Source organism: Cheilinus undulatus, linkage group 9 (assembly GCF_018320785.1).
Source record: "Cheilinus undulatus linkage group 9, ASM1832078v1, whole genome shotgun sequence".
Classification (NCBI taxonomy): domain Eukaryota; kingdom Metazoa; phylum Chordata; class Actinopteri; order Labriformes; family Labridae; genus Cheilinus; species Cheilinus undulatus.
The window spans coordinates 1,420,596-1,439,234 of NC_054873.1; the positions used below are offsets into that span (position 1 = coordinate 1,420,596).

General features: G+C 40.1%; 1 protein-coding gene across 2 annotated transcripts; it reads right to left on the minus strand.

Annotated features, from left to right (window-relative positions):
* Nucleotides 1–2,253: 2,253 nt before the first annotated feature.
* Nucleotides 2,254–18,594, minus strand: nedd1 (NEDD1 gamma-tubulin ring complex targeting factor). Of its 2 annotated transcripts, none has more exons than XM_041796363.1 (16): nucleotides 18,508–18,594; nucleotides 15,911–16,054; nucleotides 15,665–15,759; nucleotides 14,312–14,428; nucleotides 13,855–13,995; nucleotides 13,299–13,528; nucleotides 10,868–11,069; nucleotides 9,518–9,641; nucleotides 9,089–9,217; nucleotides 8,909–8,959; nucleotides 5,957–6,046; nucleotides 5,707–5,873; nucleotides 5,443–5,623; nucleotides 4,973–5,114; nucleotides 4,817–4,883; nucleotides 2,254–2,936 (listed from the first exon to the last, which is right to left on the minus strand). In XM_041796363.1, exons 2-16 carry the CDS (start codon nucleotides 16,044–16,046, stop codon nucleotides 2,832–2,834), a joined length of 1,977 nt encoding a protein of 658 aa, XP_041652297.1. In that variant the 5' UTR covers nucleotides 16,047–16,054; nucleotides 18,508–18,594; the 3' UTR covers nucleotides 2,254–2,831. The 2 variants fall into 2 exon arrangements, with proteins under 2 accessions (XP_041652297.1, XP_041652296.1); XM_041796362.1 differs by having other exon boundaries at nucleotides 9,089–9,220.
* Nucleotides 18,595–18,639: the final 45 nt, after the last annotated feature.

Below are 18,639 nucleotides of genomic sequence, written 5' to 3' on the forward strand. Positions count from 1 at the left end.
CATTTTTTGTCACTTCTCACCCATTTTTGCTACTTTCTAGCCATTTTTCCACCCTTTCTCCCCGTTCTCATCCCTTTTATTGCTGCTTATTGACCATTTTTACCACCTTTAACCTATTTTTATTGCTACTTCAAGCTGTTTTTGCCTCTTTTTACCTGTTAGATTGTGGCTCTTGCAAAGGTATTTTCAATAATTTGGCTCTTTGGTTGAGTAACACTGCTCTCTAGCATAGTCCCTATAGTAACTTTAAGTCTATCCATTTTGCTCCATGCACAGCAGAAGTTAGAAAAGCAAATCACCTTTTTTCTGGTTTATGGTTCCTCGATTCCCCTGAAGAAAGAGTTAGGTTTAATACCAAAAAAAACCTTAAATGATCAAAATGGCATTTCTTTCAACCCTAAGGATTGTGATCTATTTATTCCAACTTGAAGCAAAAGCATTAAAACTATCCATTAAAACATTAATTTCAAACAGTATTTAATGATACTATGAGAAGCCTGAGTATGTTTGATAGGGAGTAAAATAACATTGGTCTAATCATTAGAATGTAGTTGTGAAGGTCAAAACTATCACTGGTTCTATAACATTAAACGCTGCAACTGATTAAGTGCATGAAAAATCTACACTAAAAATCACACATCCCTGCAGATTATTTATAACAAGCTGCTCTCAGACAGGTCACACAGATTCTAAATGAACAATCTCATGTTTTACATCCAGAATATGAACTGCTGCCTTCCAGTTAGAGATTCAAGATTTATTTCCATATATAAAGGCTCTAAATAGCAGCAAATAAAGCAGGAATGGCACTGGACTGGACTGTGATTTCGCTTGCATTTCTAATAGAATCTAATAGTGTTTGTGGTCTAGATTTTCAGGGGAATTATTCACTGATGCTCATGTGTTTTATGTCAAAGTGTTATTATGTGTAATTTGTAGGTATGTTGTTGAGTGTTGTCTATGGCTGCAGTCTGGTTGAAGAGCCTAAGTCAAGTTTCACACTGTTATAAGATTACTACACGTGTGTTAATATAAAACCAGGTTTGATCATTTTAGTATTTCCAGCTGGTCTCTATGTTGAACATTTAAAAAAAATAAATGAGAAGTGAATATTAACTAAACTAAACTGCAGATTATTTTGTCTGTGTTCCATTGTTTGGTTTGATCCTGTCCCAACCCAGAGCCCAAAAATGTCAACCCTTATAATTCTTGATTTGACCAACTAACATTTCAAACCTTTGAATCACTGATCATCAACTGGCGGCCCGGGGGCCACATCAGGCCCCCCAAAGCTTCCTGTCCGGCCCCCGAAAGATGGTTAAATTCAGAAAAGGAGGAAAAGAAGATGTTGTGGTTTTAAGAGAATCCTTTGGCTTTAAATGTCTGCAGCTGTTAAATCATCCAACAAACAATTAATACTGAAATAGTTTAAGAATGACTGAACATTTGATCTGTTTTTACTGAAATTTACTGTCATAATTAGCAGATATTTAAAAAAGGGTTAAGGTTCGTAAAAGTGTTACAAAATAATGGCTGATAAATGGAAAAATGGGTTGTGGAGTGGCACAAAGGGACAAAAATTGATGAAAAAGTGGTGAAAACAGGAAAAAATGGGTGAAAGTATCAAAAATGGGTTAAAAGTGGCAAAAATGGGGCAAAAAAAGTAATAAAAAGGGGTTAAAAAGTGTCAAAATAGAAGAAAAGTGGGACCAAGAGGATAAAACACGCTGGAAAAGTGATTTAAAAGGGGTCAAGAATCGAAAAAATGGGTTTAAAGAAGAAAAAACAGCAGAAATAGCCTGGTAAAGTTGCAAAAAAGGGTTAAAGAGTGGCAAAATGGGTCAAAAGAAGCAAACATTGATTTAAATGCTGAAAAAATGTAATGAAAAGGGGCTAAAAAGTGGCAAAACTGGATAAAAGTGGGTAAAACATGCAGGAAACGGGGCTAACAGGGGTTTAAATCCTGCAAATCGTTGCACAATGTCCAGGGGTTAAAAAGTGGAAAACAGAAGTGGCAAAAATGGATAAAAGAGTGACTCAAACAGGATATAACATGCTGAAAAAATGGTTTAAAATGGGCTAAAGAATTGAAAAAATGAGATAAAGAGGCAAAAAGTATCAAAAATGGGTTAAAAGTGTCAAAACAGCAGAAATAGCCTGGCAAAGTTGCAAAAAGGGGTTTAAGAGTGGCAAAATGGTTGAAACTATGTAATTTTATTAAAAATACATAGTTACACAAATAAAAATCTCAGATTTTTTTAAATGAAGGCATCTTTTTAAAAACTTTCAGTTGTATTACAATTCGGTCAACTTGTTTGTACGAGTATTTCCAGCACATTTGACTTTCTAATGCCAATAAAATCAACTTTTTCTGTTTCATTTCCATATGAATCTTTTTATTATCTATACATTTTCTTATTTTCAAAAAACATTAAACACACATGATTTTTACAGTTTCTGATTTAGTTTGAAAATGTTCATCTGAATGTTCATCGTCATTTCTTCATGCAGCTTAGCCAGAGCTCAACCATAAAATATGATTTTTACATGTTGTACGGACATTTCAGCTCCATGTTTGTTCTTAAAACTAGTCCGTTATGCTGCAGTCCTCCTCGGCAGCAGAGGGCGCTGTTGTTCAGTCGTTGGCAGTGAGAGAAGAGCAGAGAAGAGAGCTTGTTTTTTATCTTTGGCTGACTGAAGACTCTCCAGGATGAAAATCCAAACCTCCTCCCTGTGTGGTCTCTAATGTAAACCTCGGCACGCAGAGGTGAAGGATGCCTGGGAGACTGAACCCAGGGCACGACAGGCTGGTAAACGTTCTGATCTGAGGGTCAGTAGTTTGCTCTCAGGCGGCGGTTCTCCTCCCTCAGCTTCTCGATCTCCTCCACCAGAGACTCGTTTACAGAGTACTTCTCGATCAGACCATGGATCTCATTCTGAAAAACATTGGACATGATATTTGAAGATGCCTGACTCTTTAAAGACCTCCAAACCTTCATGATGTTTACTGGTGAACAAGTTTCTGAGCATCACATTTCTGCCTCATGATAAACAGCAAAAAAAAAAAGAAAGAAAGATCCACTTTGACACTAAAGACCAAGACTCTATTTACACACGTCCTTTCTTGGTGCCTATATTACCCACAATCCTCTTTCTCTGACCTACTCTTACCAGATAAGCATCATGGCCAACACCTTGTCTTCTGAAGCAAAAGTGAACATACTTAGACAGCAGGTGGAGTTTCACCTTCATGTCCAAATATGGTCACTTCCTGCTCTCTTTGAGTTAACATCTCAGTCAGTGATACTCAAAATGTGGCTCTTTAGTGATTATTTGTGGCTCTTTTATGGCTTAATTTGAAATATAATTCCCCCAGAAAACCTTAAAAAAGGGAAACTTTGACCTCAGAAATTATCCATTGTAAGTCACATTAATCAGTTTATTTCCTACACTTCAATTGTCAAACTTTATTTTTTGTCTGTATATTTCCATTGCCCTTATTTGCCATTTTTACTACTTTAAGGCTACGTTGGTCACTTAGTTTTGCCCATTCTTGCTACTATTATCCAGTTTTTGCCCAATTTTCGACTCTTATATCCTGCTTTTTGATATTTTGGCCACCTTTCACTCATTTAAGCTGTGTTTTGCCATTAAAAACCACTTTTTTCCCCCCCAAATTTTTGCCATTCTTCGCTGCTTTTTGCCCATTCTCCCACCTTTTGCTGTGTTTTGCCAATTCTAGTCACTTTTCACTCATTTTTTGTCATGTTTTTGACACATTTTGACCATTTTGCCACCTGTAACCCATTTATGTGTCACTTCTGCCCGTTTTGTCACCTTTTCTTGCCATTTTTGTCACTTTTCAACTACTTTTTGGCATGTTATGCCTACTTTACCCTTTTTAGCTGCTTTTTGACCATTTTTGCAACTTTTTACCCATTGTTTTTTTTTTACCACTTTTATCCCATTTTTGCCCCTTTTCTCAGTTTTTTTCACCCCATTTTCACCCACTTAACTAAACCTTTTGTCATTAAATACCACTTTTTTCATACGTTTTGCCCATTTTGGGCACATCTTTTTGCCACTTTTATCCCATTTTTCCCCTTTTTTCACCACTTTTCACACATTTTAGGTACTTTATGCCATTAAATTCCACTTTTTTGTCCATTTTTAACACTTTTTTTCAATTTTTGCCACTTTGTCCCATTTATACCCATTTAAGCTACGTTTTCCCATTAAAAATACCACTTTTTTCCTGCTTTTTTGACCATTTTTACCCATTAATTTTACCACTTTTATCCCATTTTCACCCACTTAATTTACCTTTTGCCATTAAATACCACTTGTTTCCTGTTTGTTGCCCATTTTTGTGACTCTTGACTGCTTTTTGCCCATTATAGTCTTAGTCACTTTGATTTTTTTTTTTTGCCACTTTTGGACCATTTTTTGCTATCTGTAACTCATTTTTTTGTCATTTCTCACCCATTTTTGCTACTTTCTGACCCATTTTCACCCCATTTTCACTCACAGATGTTGCTTTTGGACCATTTTTGCCACCTTTAACTTATTTTTTATTGCTGCTTCAAGCCATTTTTGCCACTTTTGACAACTTAGACTGTGGCTCTTGCGAAGGTATTTTTCAACAGTTCAGCTCTTTGGTTGTCCAGGGTTGAGTAACACTGATCTAAATGTATCTAAATGAACATCCTGCTGTACTGAAGAAGATTTATAACTAGAGACTGACACCAAAATCTAAAGAGGAACACATTTACTAAGAAGGATAAATCGGCTGAGATGTAGGAACGTTTAATCGTACCAGCTGGATGTAAAACTGCCGCACCATCTCCATCTGCAGGTTGACGATGTCTCTGTGACAGGCGTCCCTGCAGAGGATGGAGACAAACGCTTAGTCTCTTCGTTCAGAAAGCTCTTAATCATAATGTTGTTATAGATTTGAAGCTCTGAAACAGACCTGAAGTCCTCCAGCGTCTCGTGGATCATGTTCTGGATAAAGTGGATCTGCAGCGAAGTGAGAGGAGCAGCTCCAGCCTGACCGACCACATCAGCGATGTTCTGAGAGAGAGACGAGGAGACAGCTGCAGACAGAGCGGGACCTGACAACAGACAGACACAGCGGATAAAGAAAGATTATAATGATAACTGATAGAAACATCAGATCAGAGCGAGGACCAGTGGACAGGATGTAGTATCTGCATTTTAATTTTAGAGTACTGTGATATGATACCATGACCACAAAAAAACAAACAAACAAACAAACAAAAAAAACCACTCACTGTATAGTTTTTAGCACCTCCTCTACCATCAGTACTAATTTCAGATCTTACTCTAAATGTTAGCTGTAATTTATCCGTGTTTTCGGTCTGTTACGAGTCTCAAACATTCGCCCTCCGGTGGTTTTCACTGACTGTTTGATCTGAATACCTGCTGCAGTGGGCGGAGCTCCTTGGACAGGTGAATCGTAGCTCAGCTGAGTTTGAATCCCATTGGCTCTCCTCAGGCTTGGCTCCGGGGTGAAGAAGGGCGGGCCTGCCTGGCTGTGATTGGTCTGCTGGGAGGACGTGGGCGTGGTCTGACCATCACCCTCCAGACTGGAGCTGCTCGGCTGTCCACAGAAACAACATCACCGCTTTTATTCTGTTTAACCTAATCAGTAATTATGAACAAATCGAGGTCAAAGGTCATCACCTTCCCAGTGTCACATGGTTCTGCTGCTGCAGTAGAGATTGGCTCCTCTTCTTTGATGGGGGGCGGAGTCTGGAAGGTTGACAGTGGGCTGTAGCATCGCCCCGCTGAGGACACCAGGGGTGTTCCCAGGGGGGTTTTACGGTGCGAGCCCCCTCCAGAGTAGGAGTCTGAAAATGAAGAGATGTAAATAAAGATGGCAGCTCTCAGTCTAAACAGTAGGAAACCAAAGGAACCAGTTAACCAGACTGACCTTCTCTGACAGGAGAAAAGATGTCCAGACTGGCCCGACCAACGACAGGCTGCCCCTCTGCCTCTCTGGACAACATCTCTGAACTGGAAACTAGAAACAAAGAACCAGAGTGAGTCCAGAACCAGGAGCATCAGTCAGACCTGGACGTCTGTACGATTCTGAAAAACCATCTAAATGTATCATTTTGACTCAGATTCCCATTATCAGTGAGAGCTGCTGTATTGAAGGGAATGCATTTTTTTTTTATTCTCAATATTTATGAGAAAAACATAAAAAAACAAGAAAAGCAGTTTTTTCAAACTATTCTAAAAGAATTGACACTTAAATGTTTGCATGGTGTAGAGACTAAGGCTGGACAATAAATCGAAATTTAGATTTAACTGCAATATGTCCGACTGCAATTTACAAATCACGGAAGGTGCGATATTTGCTGCTGTGTCCCTTTCAGATGACGTCACCAGACTCAGGTAGATGGCCACTGCTGATTAGAAGACATCATCTCGCCTGTTACTGGACTCTACAGCAGACCCACACCCACAAACTTAAATGAAACTAGTCAATGTTTTTGAGTTAAAACCAAACAATAAGAGAACGCCAGCGAAGCTTGGGCTTTCCACTCACCACAGCGCCTTGTAGAGCGAACAAGGCCAGAGGCTTCGCTGACTGGCCTTCAGGTGAGCTTACCTAGCTTGTATCTCCAGTGATGACAACCAGTCCTTACCTTCTACTGTCTCCCTTCTTTAATGAAATTAACGTCAGGGATAGTGGATTGGTCTTTGTTTATTATCCGGGCTTAGCCCATAACACCACCATCTTGGTTTCATAGATGAATTTCACATAATGGGGGAGAAAAGCTGTTAAAGTGGCCTTCCTGGTTAATGACACAAAGTATTCTGCTTGTAGTTGGTCAGTTTGAAACGAGAAGCAGACAAGGGGTGATGGGGAAAACACAAGCTATCAGTGCACAGCTCATGCTATTAGGGTACTGTAAGGCCGGCCACACACTACAGGAGTTTAAGCCTGATTTGGGGCAAGATTTGCCTCACCCGACGATCCTGGGGCGTATCCCGAGAGGAGCCTCGTCGCAAACGACTGTTTGTGTGAGTAGTCTGCATGTGTGTGGTGTCAACACAATTGTTTTACAGCTCCAAATCAAGTCATAGCCTCCAAAATCCCGAACCATAAATATCAAACACATTTGATATTTACGATTCTAGGTCGTAGTGCCGCTGACGGAGTACCCACAAAAACCAATGAGAGCGAGCAGAGGGGGTAGCGTCACAGCCGGATCATACGTACTTTCACCGCTCACAACCATGAACACAACTGTACCTTAATTTCAGCCATGATTTCATCCTGAGTCTTTCCCTTGTTTTATGATTGTTGCTGCACCTGTAACTCTGCCAGGACAGCCTGTTGTGGAGAGACAGCAAGACGGTATCGACAGACATCCGTGTTTTTTTTTTTCTGAAGTCACGTGATCATGTGAGGTCATAGGCAGGTCGGCAGGTGTGTGGTCTCCAGTGATCTGACAGTCTGGCTGAGTCGTCTAGTGTGTGCGTTCAGAGGATTAAAGATGAAAAATATTTGGAAACTGTCCTGAAGTCTGTGGACTCTCACGGTTTTAAAATCGTTTCAGATTAAAGGAAATCGTCTAGTGTGTGGCCGGCCTGAGACGAATCAGTGTGATCAAGCTGAAGCTGTTGCCGACGCTCGCTCACTTCACATACAGAGTTCACGCGTTTGAAATTACTTCCTGGTCACACTGATCCATGCTGTGGACTTACACTGACTCTTACACATATACAGCTGCTCCCATTCAATATTTACCTATCTATTCAACCTGTATTTAAGTCAGTGCTGCATAGAACTGAACGATTTGGGAAAATAATCTACACCTATATATACCTATATATATATATATATTTATATATCTATAAATAATCTAACCCAATATTGCAATTTAATATGCGATTATTTCTTAAGTTCCTAATCTCATGCATTTTCCATTAAAAACAAGCAATAATTCATTCTATATTATGACCAACCAAATGTTAAACTGAATTAAGGCTGAACAATTTTGAAAAAAAAAAAAAAAATCTTAATGTGATGGTTTTGACTCATTTTGCAAATTGGACATGAACTGCTGTATTAAAAGGAGTGATAATTTTTATATAATTCTCAGAATTTAATAAGAAAAACATGCAAAAATGAAGAAAATATGATTTTAGTACACGATTCTAAAAATATAGCACTGGAATGATTGCATATGTCATGCATAACATCTCTGCTGCAAAAAAAAGTTTAAATCTGCTATTTTGACACAAATTTAAGGTCAAAGAAATACTACACCTGAAAATTGCAGCGGGCCATATTGCAATTTAATCTAATTTGCGATGAATTGCCCAGCCATAGTGCACTATTAATCTAATCTCAATCATGACATCAGGGTGTACAATTATTTTATTATATAAAGGGCTGTGATTATTTTTATAATCAGAACCGTAAATGTTTACTAAAACATCTGCAGAAAGGCCTTAAATTTTACAACACTGATACTACTCAACTTTGTAGAAGTACCTTTGATTATTTATTGAGTTAATTTGTAAGCAGAACTGCCAGAACTTTAGGTTTTATATGATAATCGCTAATATTGTCCAGTAAACTGCAATTATTACCAAACTGTGCAGCTTTAATTTCAGTCTTGGACATTGTTGAGGTTTCCCTCATTTACAGTGACCTTAAGATACAAAAATACACAATTCAGCATATTCAATATTCAAACCATCTACCAACTGGTGACAGGACGCATGCTAGTCTTCGTTTAGAAGGCAGAGTAAAATTAGAGAGACACTGAGCTTAAGAACAATGCTGGTCTATCTGTGACCCGTGGAGAATCATGCACTGGTCTCCCCTACCTCTGTTAACATTTACAAAGATATGGTTTCATACCTTGACTTCTACCTGACAGCGTGTCTGCTGTAAACCCCGGAGTCCTCGGGTCTGAATGACAAGAAGAAAGAAAATTAAACAAGAGTTCATATCAACAGATGAAATGAATGATTGTTGTAAATAAATAAAGACGGGAGTGGGTGTGTTGTCCATCAGTGACATCATCAGTTTGTTATTTACCTTCCCGAGCAGGTGAGAACATGTCAAGACTGTTTCGTCCAACGCTGCTGAACTTCTCCACCACAGGAGTCTGCTCTGACCCCTGCTGACCCTCTGCTTCACGGGACATCACCTCCACCCCAGCGCCACCTGCTGGTCACAACACCATGACTAATGACAGCGTTTTCAAGTATTTAGTTTAGTGTTTGTTTGTTTTGGTCAAAGGTTTGAAACCACAACATTCTCTGTGTTTAAATACATTCAGTAGCAGAGCAGTAAGTTCTTTCATTCAGGACTGTATCACCTTTATTTCACTTTCTCCGTCATCAGCTTGAAGGTTAAGCTGATGATGTTGATTAACATTTCCTGATAGACTTATTGTTGCATTACTTACCAATTCAAGTGTTAATGTAAGATAAAGTGAGCACAGATACGATAAGATTTTCCTACCAGTACTCGTCAGCTGTCTGTGGGGGGCCTGGCCTGTGCTGGGAGTGGACTCTGGCTGGCTGTTGGACAGCTTGGTCGAGGATCGTGCAACACTGGCGATCTTAGTGGGGCCAAGTTTGCTGGACTGGAGAGAAACAGAGAAGAGAGAGGAACGGTGTTTTTAGAACTTGTCTGTTTTGGTTTGAAGAAGGATAAGAGTTATGAACAATTAGGGGCGTGGCTGACATGACAACATGCAAACACGTGTACAAGGCAAAGGATGGAATGTTTTATAGGCTTCAAAGGATGACAGCGTCTTTTAAGAGGCAAGGTAGGAATGTTTTATAGGCTTCAAATAATGTTCCTTTTTCAAATGGCAAAAGATAGAATGTTTTTAAGTGTTTTAAGTGTTTTGCTTTTTAAAGGCAAAGATGGAATGTTAAACAGATTTCAAAGGATGGCAGCATCTTTTAAAAGGCAAGGAAGGAATGTTTTACTGGCTTAAAAGATGACAGTGTATTTTAAAAGGCAAGTAAGGAATGTTTTATTGGCTTTAAAGGATGACAGTGCCTTTTAAAAGGCAATGAAGGAATGTTTACTGGCTTCAAAGGATGACAGCATCGATTAAAAGGCAAGGAAGGAACGTTTTACCGGCTTCAAATAATTTTCCTTTTTCAAATGGCAAAGGATGACATAATTCTTGTAAAGGTAGCAATAGAATGTTTTAAAGGCTTTAAAGTTTGACATCTTATTTCAGAAAGTAAGGATGACATTTTCTACAAGCTTTAAAGAATGACCTTGTCTTTCAAACGGAAAGATTGGATATTTCAAAGGCTTCAAAGGATCACATCGTCTTTCAAAAGGATGGAATCTTTTATAGGTTTTAAAGGATGAAATTGTCTTTCAAGAGGCAAGGGTTTGATTTTTAACAAATAGAGAGCCTTATTAGTTGGCAAAATTAGCAAAAGTGGGTGGAACTGACAAGGAGCTTGGGACTCTTGATCCTTGCCAGCTCAACCCTCGCCACATAACTGATGTCACTCAGGCTTTGTCCAATTTTTTCCTACCATTTTATTTGAGTCTAATACGAAAAATGACTTTAATGAGCAAAAGTGATTCAGGGAATAAAGACATTAGGATTACATGCCTGATTTCAAACGTGTCTCATGAGATTAAATGATAACAAGCAGCAGGACCTCAGTAAACTGATTTATCGTACCTCAGCCTGTACGTTAGCTGTTAGTGTTACATTTCTACAGACTCAGTGCTCCATGGACTAAAGCACTCAGATCTCTATGATTAAATCAGACTAGTTTATCTTTACGCCACTAATTAGCAGTAACTTCAGGTCCATCCAGGTTTTTGTTGTACCTTGAGTCTGCTGGCGTTGCCCTGAAAACGCAAACATGTCACTGAGGTTTTATGTGCCACAGTGATCCTGGTGGGGGCGCTGGAGTTCCTCAAGTCATACTGGTAGATCTTCCCCTGGGTGGACCCGACCACCAGACCGGTCCCGTCTGGAGTAAAGTCCACCGCTGTCAGAGGACTGTCGACCCGGATCGACTTAAGCACTCTGCAAACATGAGAGCACATTAGGTTTAAACATTTTAATGAAAACACACATAAATACAGGAACTGATGAGAGGAAATATTAAACGCTTAAAGCTTCCAGCAGCAGAAAGTAAAAGCAACACCATGAAGCAACCATAAGTCGTAATAAAGTTGTCCACATTTTTAATACTTTGATTTCAAAACTTTAATGAATGGTGGTATCAAATCTGCCTTTTGCAGATGATGTGCCTCTGTTGGCCTCTTCTGTCAGGGACCTCCAGCAGACACTGGGCTGGTCTGTAGCTGAGTTTAAAGCTGTGGATTAATCTCTGGGTAGGGAGTAAGTTTTTCCCCAGGTGAGGAAACATCTCAGGTCTTGTTCATGAGTGAGGGTAGAATGGATCGTGGAATTAACAGGCAGATTGGTGAATTATCCACAGCAGTAGTTCTCAACCTTAAGGGCCAGACCCATTGGGGGTCGCATGACACTTGGGGGGACGGGGGGGTGTCTCCAGATGCCTTAAAAAAAACTAAGAACATTTTTGAATTACACTGTTGCCACTTTACATCAATTATGCTTCATTTTAACCAATTTCCATCACTTTCCCCAACAATTTTGCCAATTTTAACCCATTTTTGCAACTTAAAACCCATTTTTGGTCAATTATAAACCCTTTTCACTACTTTTTTCCTGCCTGTTTTGCCACTTCTAAACCAAATCTTGCAACTCTCCACCTATTGTTGGCTTTGTCGATGCATTATTACCACTATTAACCCCTTTTACCACTTTTTAAGCCACATCTCACAATTTGATATGCCAATTTTTGCCAGTTTAACCCATTTCTGACTATTTCTCATGATTTGCTAATCATTTTTAGCCAGTTTATATCAATTTCATCCAATTTCACCAAATTTCCATCTATTTTTGCCACTTTAACATCATTTCAGCCACTTTTGAATCCCTTTTTACCACCTAATATGCAGATTTTTCCCACTTTAACCCATTTTTGCCATTTTTGATATTTTTGGCACTTTTATGTAACTTTTGGCATTTCTAACCCATTTCTGCTACTTTTAAAATCTAATTTCAACACCTTTCCCACCATTTTTGAAATTATTAACCCATTTTAGCTATATTTAACATGTTTCATTCTGTTTTTAACAAAAGGATTTACATTTTAAGAGGACTACTTACTACACAAATCAATTAAGAATTGCTTCTTTGGTAAGAGTTATTATTATAATTTAGGTTCAATATAAAATACCACAGCTTAAGTTTATAATGGACCAGGATTTTGCTGGCCCCCAGTTTGGGTGGGCCCCAGACAACTCTCCCATTTTTCCCTCTAATGGACAGCCTTGTCTGCACATAACTATTCTTGAATGTGCATGGCCGTGTTCAACCACGGGTACAGCGGGGGTCCCCAGTCTCTGGGACCTTTATTTTGGGGGTCGGGGCTGAAAAGGTTGAGAACCCCTGATCTACAGTTGTAAAAGACTGCTGTGGTGAAGACCAAGCTGAGCCAGAAGGCAAAGCTCTCAACTTACCGTTGGATCTTCGTTCCAACCCTTACCTACGGTCATGAGCTCTGGGTAACGACTTAAAGAAAGAGATTGTGGGTTCAAGGGGTAGAAATGAGATTCCTCAGGAGGGTGTCTGGACTCAGCGTGAGAGATAGGGTGAGAAGCTCAGACATCCAGATGGAGCTCAAGGAGAGCCACTGAAAAGGAACCAGCGCGAGGTGGCTCGGACATCTGGTCGCCTCTCTCTGGAGGTCTTCTGGGAGAACCGAGGGTAGACCCAGGACTCACTGGACTGATTGTACTGTATATCTCATCTGGCTGCAAAAATATCCCTGGGGAGAGGGATGTCTGTGCTGACTTAGCCTGGTAAGATGGGTGGATGGATAGAATCAAAAAATAAAAAACATTTTAATCAAATATGTCTATTTTATAGGACAGGTTTGTATGAGAGCAACTAATCCAGCAAAAATTGTGAGAAAATCCTGCAAACACTGTCTAAATCGCACAAAAAAGTTGGTAATGTTTAAATACCAAAATATTTCTAACGCTTAAGCGCAATTTTGGTGATTTGAAGGAATTTCCCTGCAGCTTTTATGCCCCTGCACAAGCAATAGCTGAGGCCAGAAGCATTATGTTTGCAGGTTGACTTCCTGTCCAGGTGATTCTTGTGATTGCAATACCTGAAGATTGCTTTAAGGACTTTTCTTCAAACTTTGCACACTCTTACATCTTGCTGGCGGTGTCGTAGCAGACGATCTTTTTGTCCAATCCGACGCTGACCACCAGCAGCTCGCTGGCAGGGGAGAAGGCGAGGCCAGACCCTGGAGCCTTGTGGGCGCTGTCGAACACCTGCAGCTCCTTCTGAGTGTTGGAGTCCCACAGGACCACGGTGCCGCTGTCCGACACGCTGCCCAGGAGAGAGCGCTTCAGCGTGGACAGCCTCAGATCGTGGATCGGCTGAAAAAGAAAGTTCTGATAGTGTTTAAACAGCGGTGGATGATAGATTTCCACAAGCTTAAGACTTGCAAATGTTTTGATTTCTTTATATTTATTCTGAAACTACCAAAAATCCCAGTTCTTTATAGGGAAATAAGTTATGCACTCGCATCAAAATAGCACTGAATGAGACAGAAATCTACAACCTATCAGGAGTAAAGCAGCGTGTTTGAAGCTGTAAAGTACTAAAAAAAAAGTTAAATAGTTTTGCGTTCTCACAGTGAAAGTTTAGACCCTGAAGCTGAATCGTCTCTCCTTCAAACACTGCTGACAGCCAAGCATCTTACCTGGTTGCTGCCGTGCCCGAAGGGTTTACTGGACAGGTTGGTGGTCATACTGTGGAGGACCAGATCGCCACTGGTGGAGCCCGAGGCGATGTAACTGTCGTTGGCGTTAAAGGACACGCAGGTCACTTCCTCTTTATGGTCCTGAGGAGGAGGCACAAAGACTGAGACTTTGCCTTGATAAAAAGTTTGCCTCTCCTCTTAAAGGCCTTTTCAGTCACTTTTACAGAAGAAGACGCCTTTTGGAGGAGTGTCGAAATGTCTTTAAGAGCCCTAACCAAGTCTAGTTGTCCTGTTTGGATCTTGCATTTTTTCATTAAACATAAGTGATATTTGGATCCCAGAACTTCCATTTTTCTGCTGTAGCATTAAAATCATTTAAGATATAATTGGATTTCTACTAGAGTCATTTCAAGGTTTGAAAATCTGGCATCATAACAGCTCTAGCGCTTGTGTTCACCTTTAGGGAGCGGTGCAGTCTCTTGGTCTTCAGGTCCCAGATGTAAACGCAGTGATCCAGACCGCCGCTGACCACAAACTGAGAGGATGAGCTCAGACAAACCCGGGTTTGTTTTTTCTGAACAGATGTAAAAGAGAGAGATTTTCAGTGACTGTGCTGGTCTGCATTCACAAAAGAAAATCGCTCTGATACTTTTAATCACAGGTAGAAATAAATGAACAAGAGAGAGTTGGTATAAACAATCCCTTCAGTGTTGGGTGAGTCAAACAAGATGTTTGCTGCCTCAAACTTGGAACGTTAACCCTGAAAGACTGCGTGTTCGTTAGAAAATACAAGTTCAGTGTCTCACTTTTGTTGATGGTTTACGTCAGTGAGACTCAACGTGTGGCTTCTGAGCCACATGTGGCTCTTTAATGTTTTCATTTTAAATATTATTCCACAGAAAACCTTAAAAAGGGGAAATTTTACATCAGAAATTATCCATTGCAAGTCATATTAATCAGTTTGTTTCCAACAATTATGCAGTAGGCTTTAATTGCAAACCTCTATTTTTTTGTCTGCATATTTCCACTGCCCTTATTTGCAATTTTTGCTCCTTTAATTCAATTTTTACGGCTTTTTGTACATTTTTGACACATTTATTCAGCTTTGTGCAATTTTTTGCCCCTTTTGCCACTTCTTACCCATTTAAGCTGCCCTTAGCAATTAAATGCCGCCAATTTCCCATTTTGCCACTCTTCCATGCTTTTTGCCCATCTTTCCCACATTTTTTTCAGATTATGCACATTTTTGTTACTTTTCACTCATTTTTCTCCATGTTTTTGCCACTTTTGGACCATTTTTGCCATCTGTAACTCATTTTTTGCCTCTTTACACCCATTTTTGCCACTTTTCTCCCAGTGTTTACCATTTTAAGCCCCTTTTTGCCACTTCTTTTTGTCACTTTTATCCTGCTTTTTGCAATTTTTTGACCCTTTTCCCTGTTCTCTCCCATTTAAGCTGCATTTTGCAATTAAATGCCACTTTTTGCCCATTTTTCCCACCTTTTTTTCTTAGAATTGCCCATTTTAGCAATGTTTTTGCCACTTTTAGCTCATTATTTAGTCACTTCCCACCCATTTTTGCCACTTTTCTCCCAGCGTTTGCCACTTTTTGACCTTTTTTGCCACCGTTAACTTATTTAAATTTCCACTTTTCCCCACTGAGATTGTGGCTCTTGCAAAGGTATTATTCAAAGATTTGGCTCTTTGGCTGAGCAGGGTTGAGTAACACTGCTTTACGTTGACTTTTTAGGACATAGTCACAAAGAAAAGTGGACAGCAGTGACGTTAAAAGCACATTTTCAACACTCACCCCCTCAGCGAGCTCCAGGACGGGTATAGGAGAAGATTTGAGGCTGGAAACGACCAGTTTGTCTCCGCTGCTGCTGGCTGAGACCAGGTACTGCTCTGGAACAGCTGATCAAGGATACTTATTCTACATCTTTGACCCACATATTTTAACTGCCTACATAAGCAAATATAAAGTGTTTTTTAAATGAGCGTGGTGCCTCTTCATGTTAACACTGAGCTGATAAAAACATAAAATTCATCAGGATACTGTGGGAGCTCCAGCAGGCCTGTGCCACGGGGTGGCTGACGTTGTGGGGGTTAAACTGCTCCAGCGGCGCCATGGAAACAGCATCCCAGATCTTCACGCAGTCCCCCGTTGACACCAGGCGGGTCACCTCCTCCATGGCAACACCTAGAAGAAAAACACAAACAATAAAGCAGCACTCATATTTAGTGTCAAAGATAAAATCAAAGATTTAGATTCTAGTTCCAGTTATTTTTCTTCAGAGGTTATGTCGTTGTAGGATCGTCCTGATATCAGAATCTTAATCTTTAATACAATTCTAGACGAAATCAAAACATTTCTTTTTTCAAATCCAATCCAATGGATCCAAATCAAATCCAATTCACGTGTTTCAATCAGATTTGTTGCCACATATGCGTGACCTAAAGCACCTAGTCATGCAGTCTCATTTACAAACATCTGAGATCCTAAACGGGTCGTTCTGAAGAGCTCAGTGACTTCAGGCATGGTCCTGTGATGAAGCCACCTTTGCAAGATACGGTTGGTGAAATTCCATCTCTGCCGGATATTCCACAGTCAACACTAAGTGATGTTATTAGAAGGTGGAAGAGTTTGGGAACAGCAACTCAGCCACAAAGCAGGAGACATGTAAAATCCCAGACAGGATCAACGACTGCTAAGGCTCATGGTGCAAACAAGTCTCCAAGTCTCCGCTGATTCCATCGCTGAAGAGTTCTGAACTTTCACAGGCATTAATGTTAAGACTACAACTGTTCAATCAGAGCTTCATGAATGGGTTTCCACTGCCGAGCAGCTGTGGATTCTGGTTGGAGGAGGGATAATGATATGGGGCTGTTTTCAGGGTCTGAAGAACAATCTTCATGCTTCAGCACAGTGGTTCTCAACCTTGGGGTCACGAGACACTGAGAGGGGGTCTCCAGATGCCTTAAAAAAACTAAGAATATTTTTCAAATTACACTGTTGCCACTTTACACCAATTTGACCAATTTCTAACCCTTTTTCAACACTATTAAACATCAATGTTGCCAATTTTAGCACATTGTTACCAATTAAAACCAATTTGGGTAAATTTTATACCCTTTCCAACACTTTTTTCTGCCTGTTTTTGTCACTTCTAAACCAATCCTTGCTACTCTCTGCCTATTGTTACCTCATTATTAACCACTTTTTACACCCCTTTTTGCCCATTTTAACCACAGTTAACCTATTTTTGCCAGTTTTTTTTAATCAATTTTTCATCCCAGTCCACCTTCTTTCCCTCATTTTCTGCACTTTAAAGCCATTTCAGCCACTTTTTAATCTACTTGTTCCACTTTTTGTACCCATTCTTGCCAATTTAATCAATTTTTGGCCACTTGTATCTAATTTTTGCCACTTTTAACCCATTTATGTTCTTTAAAATCCAATTTCAACACCATTTCCACCATTTTTTTGCTATTATTCACGAACTCAAGCAACATCTTTTACCCATTTTAAATATGTTTTTAACAAAAGTTATTTCATTTTAAGCTTAATTTCCCAATGGACCCTGATTCTGCTGGCCCCCAGTTTGGCTGGATCCCAGAAACCTTCCCCTTTATCCCTCCTTATGGGGAGCCTTGACTCCACATGACTGTTCTTGAATGAGCATGGCCGTGTTCAACCACCTTCAGGTACAGCGGGGGCCCCCGGTCTCTGGCACCTTTATTTTGGGGTCCCGGGCTGAAAAGGTTGAGAACCCCTGCTTCAGCAGACCAAGACATTCTGGACAATGCTATGCTTCCAACTGTGTGGCACCAGTTTGGGGAAAGGCCCTTTTCTATTCCAGCATGACTGTGGCTCGGAGAAGGACTAGAGAGACATGGTTTGATGAGTTTAGTGGGGAAGAACTTGACAGAGCCCTAACCTCAACCCCATCCAGCACCTTTGGGATGGACTGGAACAAAGATTGAGAGCCAGGCCTTCTGGTCCAACATCAGACCTCATAAATGCTCCACAGAAAGAGTGGGCACGGAAACACCCCAAAGACTTATAGAAACCCTTCCAAGAAAAGTGGAGGCTGTTATAGCTGCAAAAGGGGGGAATATATTAAAGTACATGTATTTGAAAAGAAAATAAAGAAAATAAAATAAAAAGCAGCGAAAGTCAGATGTATGACTGTGAGCTACAAACGTTTAACTTTAACACAAACATGTATTTCTAAATATACAGACAGGTACTAGATATGAAGCTAACATTAAAATGTTTTTAGTCCACAGTGACAGCACTGTTAATAACAGGCAGCGTTAATAGTTTAAATTATTGAACAGACGGAAGGATCAGCTGACAGTCCGAACAGTGGAAATAGACCGATAACTGAATCATGTTTTATTCAAACTAGAGTTAACTTTTAGTTCACCGATGCTGGTGTGATGAATAAACCCTCACATAAACAAACATGAAGGAGTTCACTGTTAAGCTCTGCTAGCTAGCAGCTCCTATCACAACTACCGACACTTAGCCCCAGCTGCCGTTAAAGTTACAAACTTCCGTTAAAACCCGTTAAAGAGCACCGAACAGGATTTAACTGGTCAAAGACTGTCTACTGCTTCACCGACGTTTGTCAACAGAGGCATACATACCGTAAAAGACGGATTAATAACCGATACGTTGTTGAGGATGTTCTGTTTAGTGATCCGCCTGTAGCCAATAAACCGCCACTACGGAGCCCCGCAAGGGACAATAATTAGGAACAACGCGAAAGCAAAAATAAC

What these genes read in the sequence shown, in the direction of transcription:
- nedd1 (XM_041796362.1), bottom strand. Translation starts at nt 16,046, where the DNA reads ATGGAGGAGGTGACCCGCCTGGTGTCAACGGGGGACTGCGTGAAGATC. An exon ending in TCCTGGAGCTCGCTGAGGGG is followed by an intron (nt 14,429 to 15,664) that starts GTGAGTGTTGAA and finishes ACATCTGTTCAG; the next exon opens with AAAAAACAAACCCGGGTTTG. An exon ending in TACGACACCGCCAGCAAGAT is followed by an intron (nt 11,070 to 13,298) that starts GTAAGAGTGTGC and finishes TCATGTTTGCAG; the next exon opens with AGTGCTTAAGTCGATCCGGG.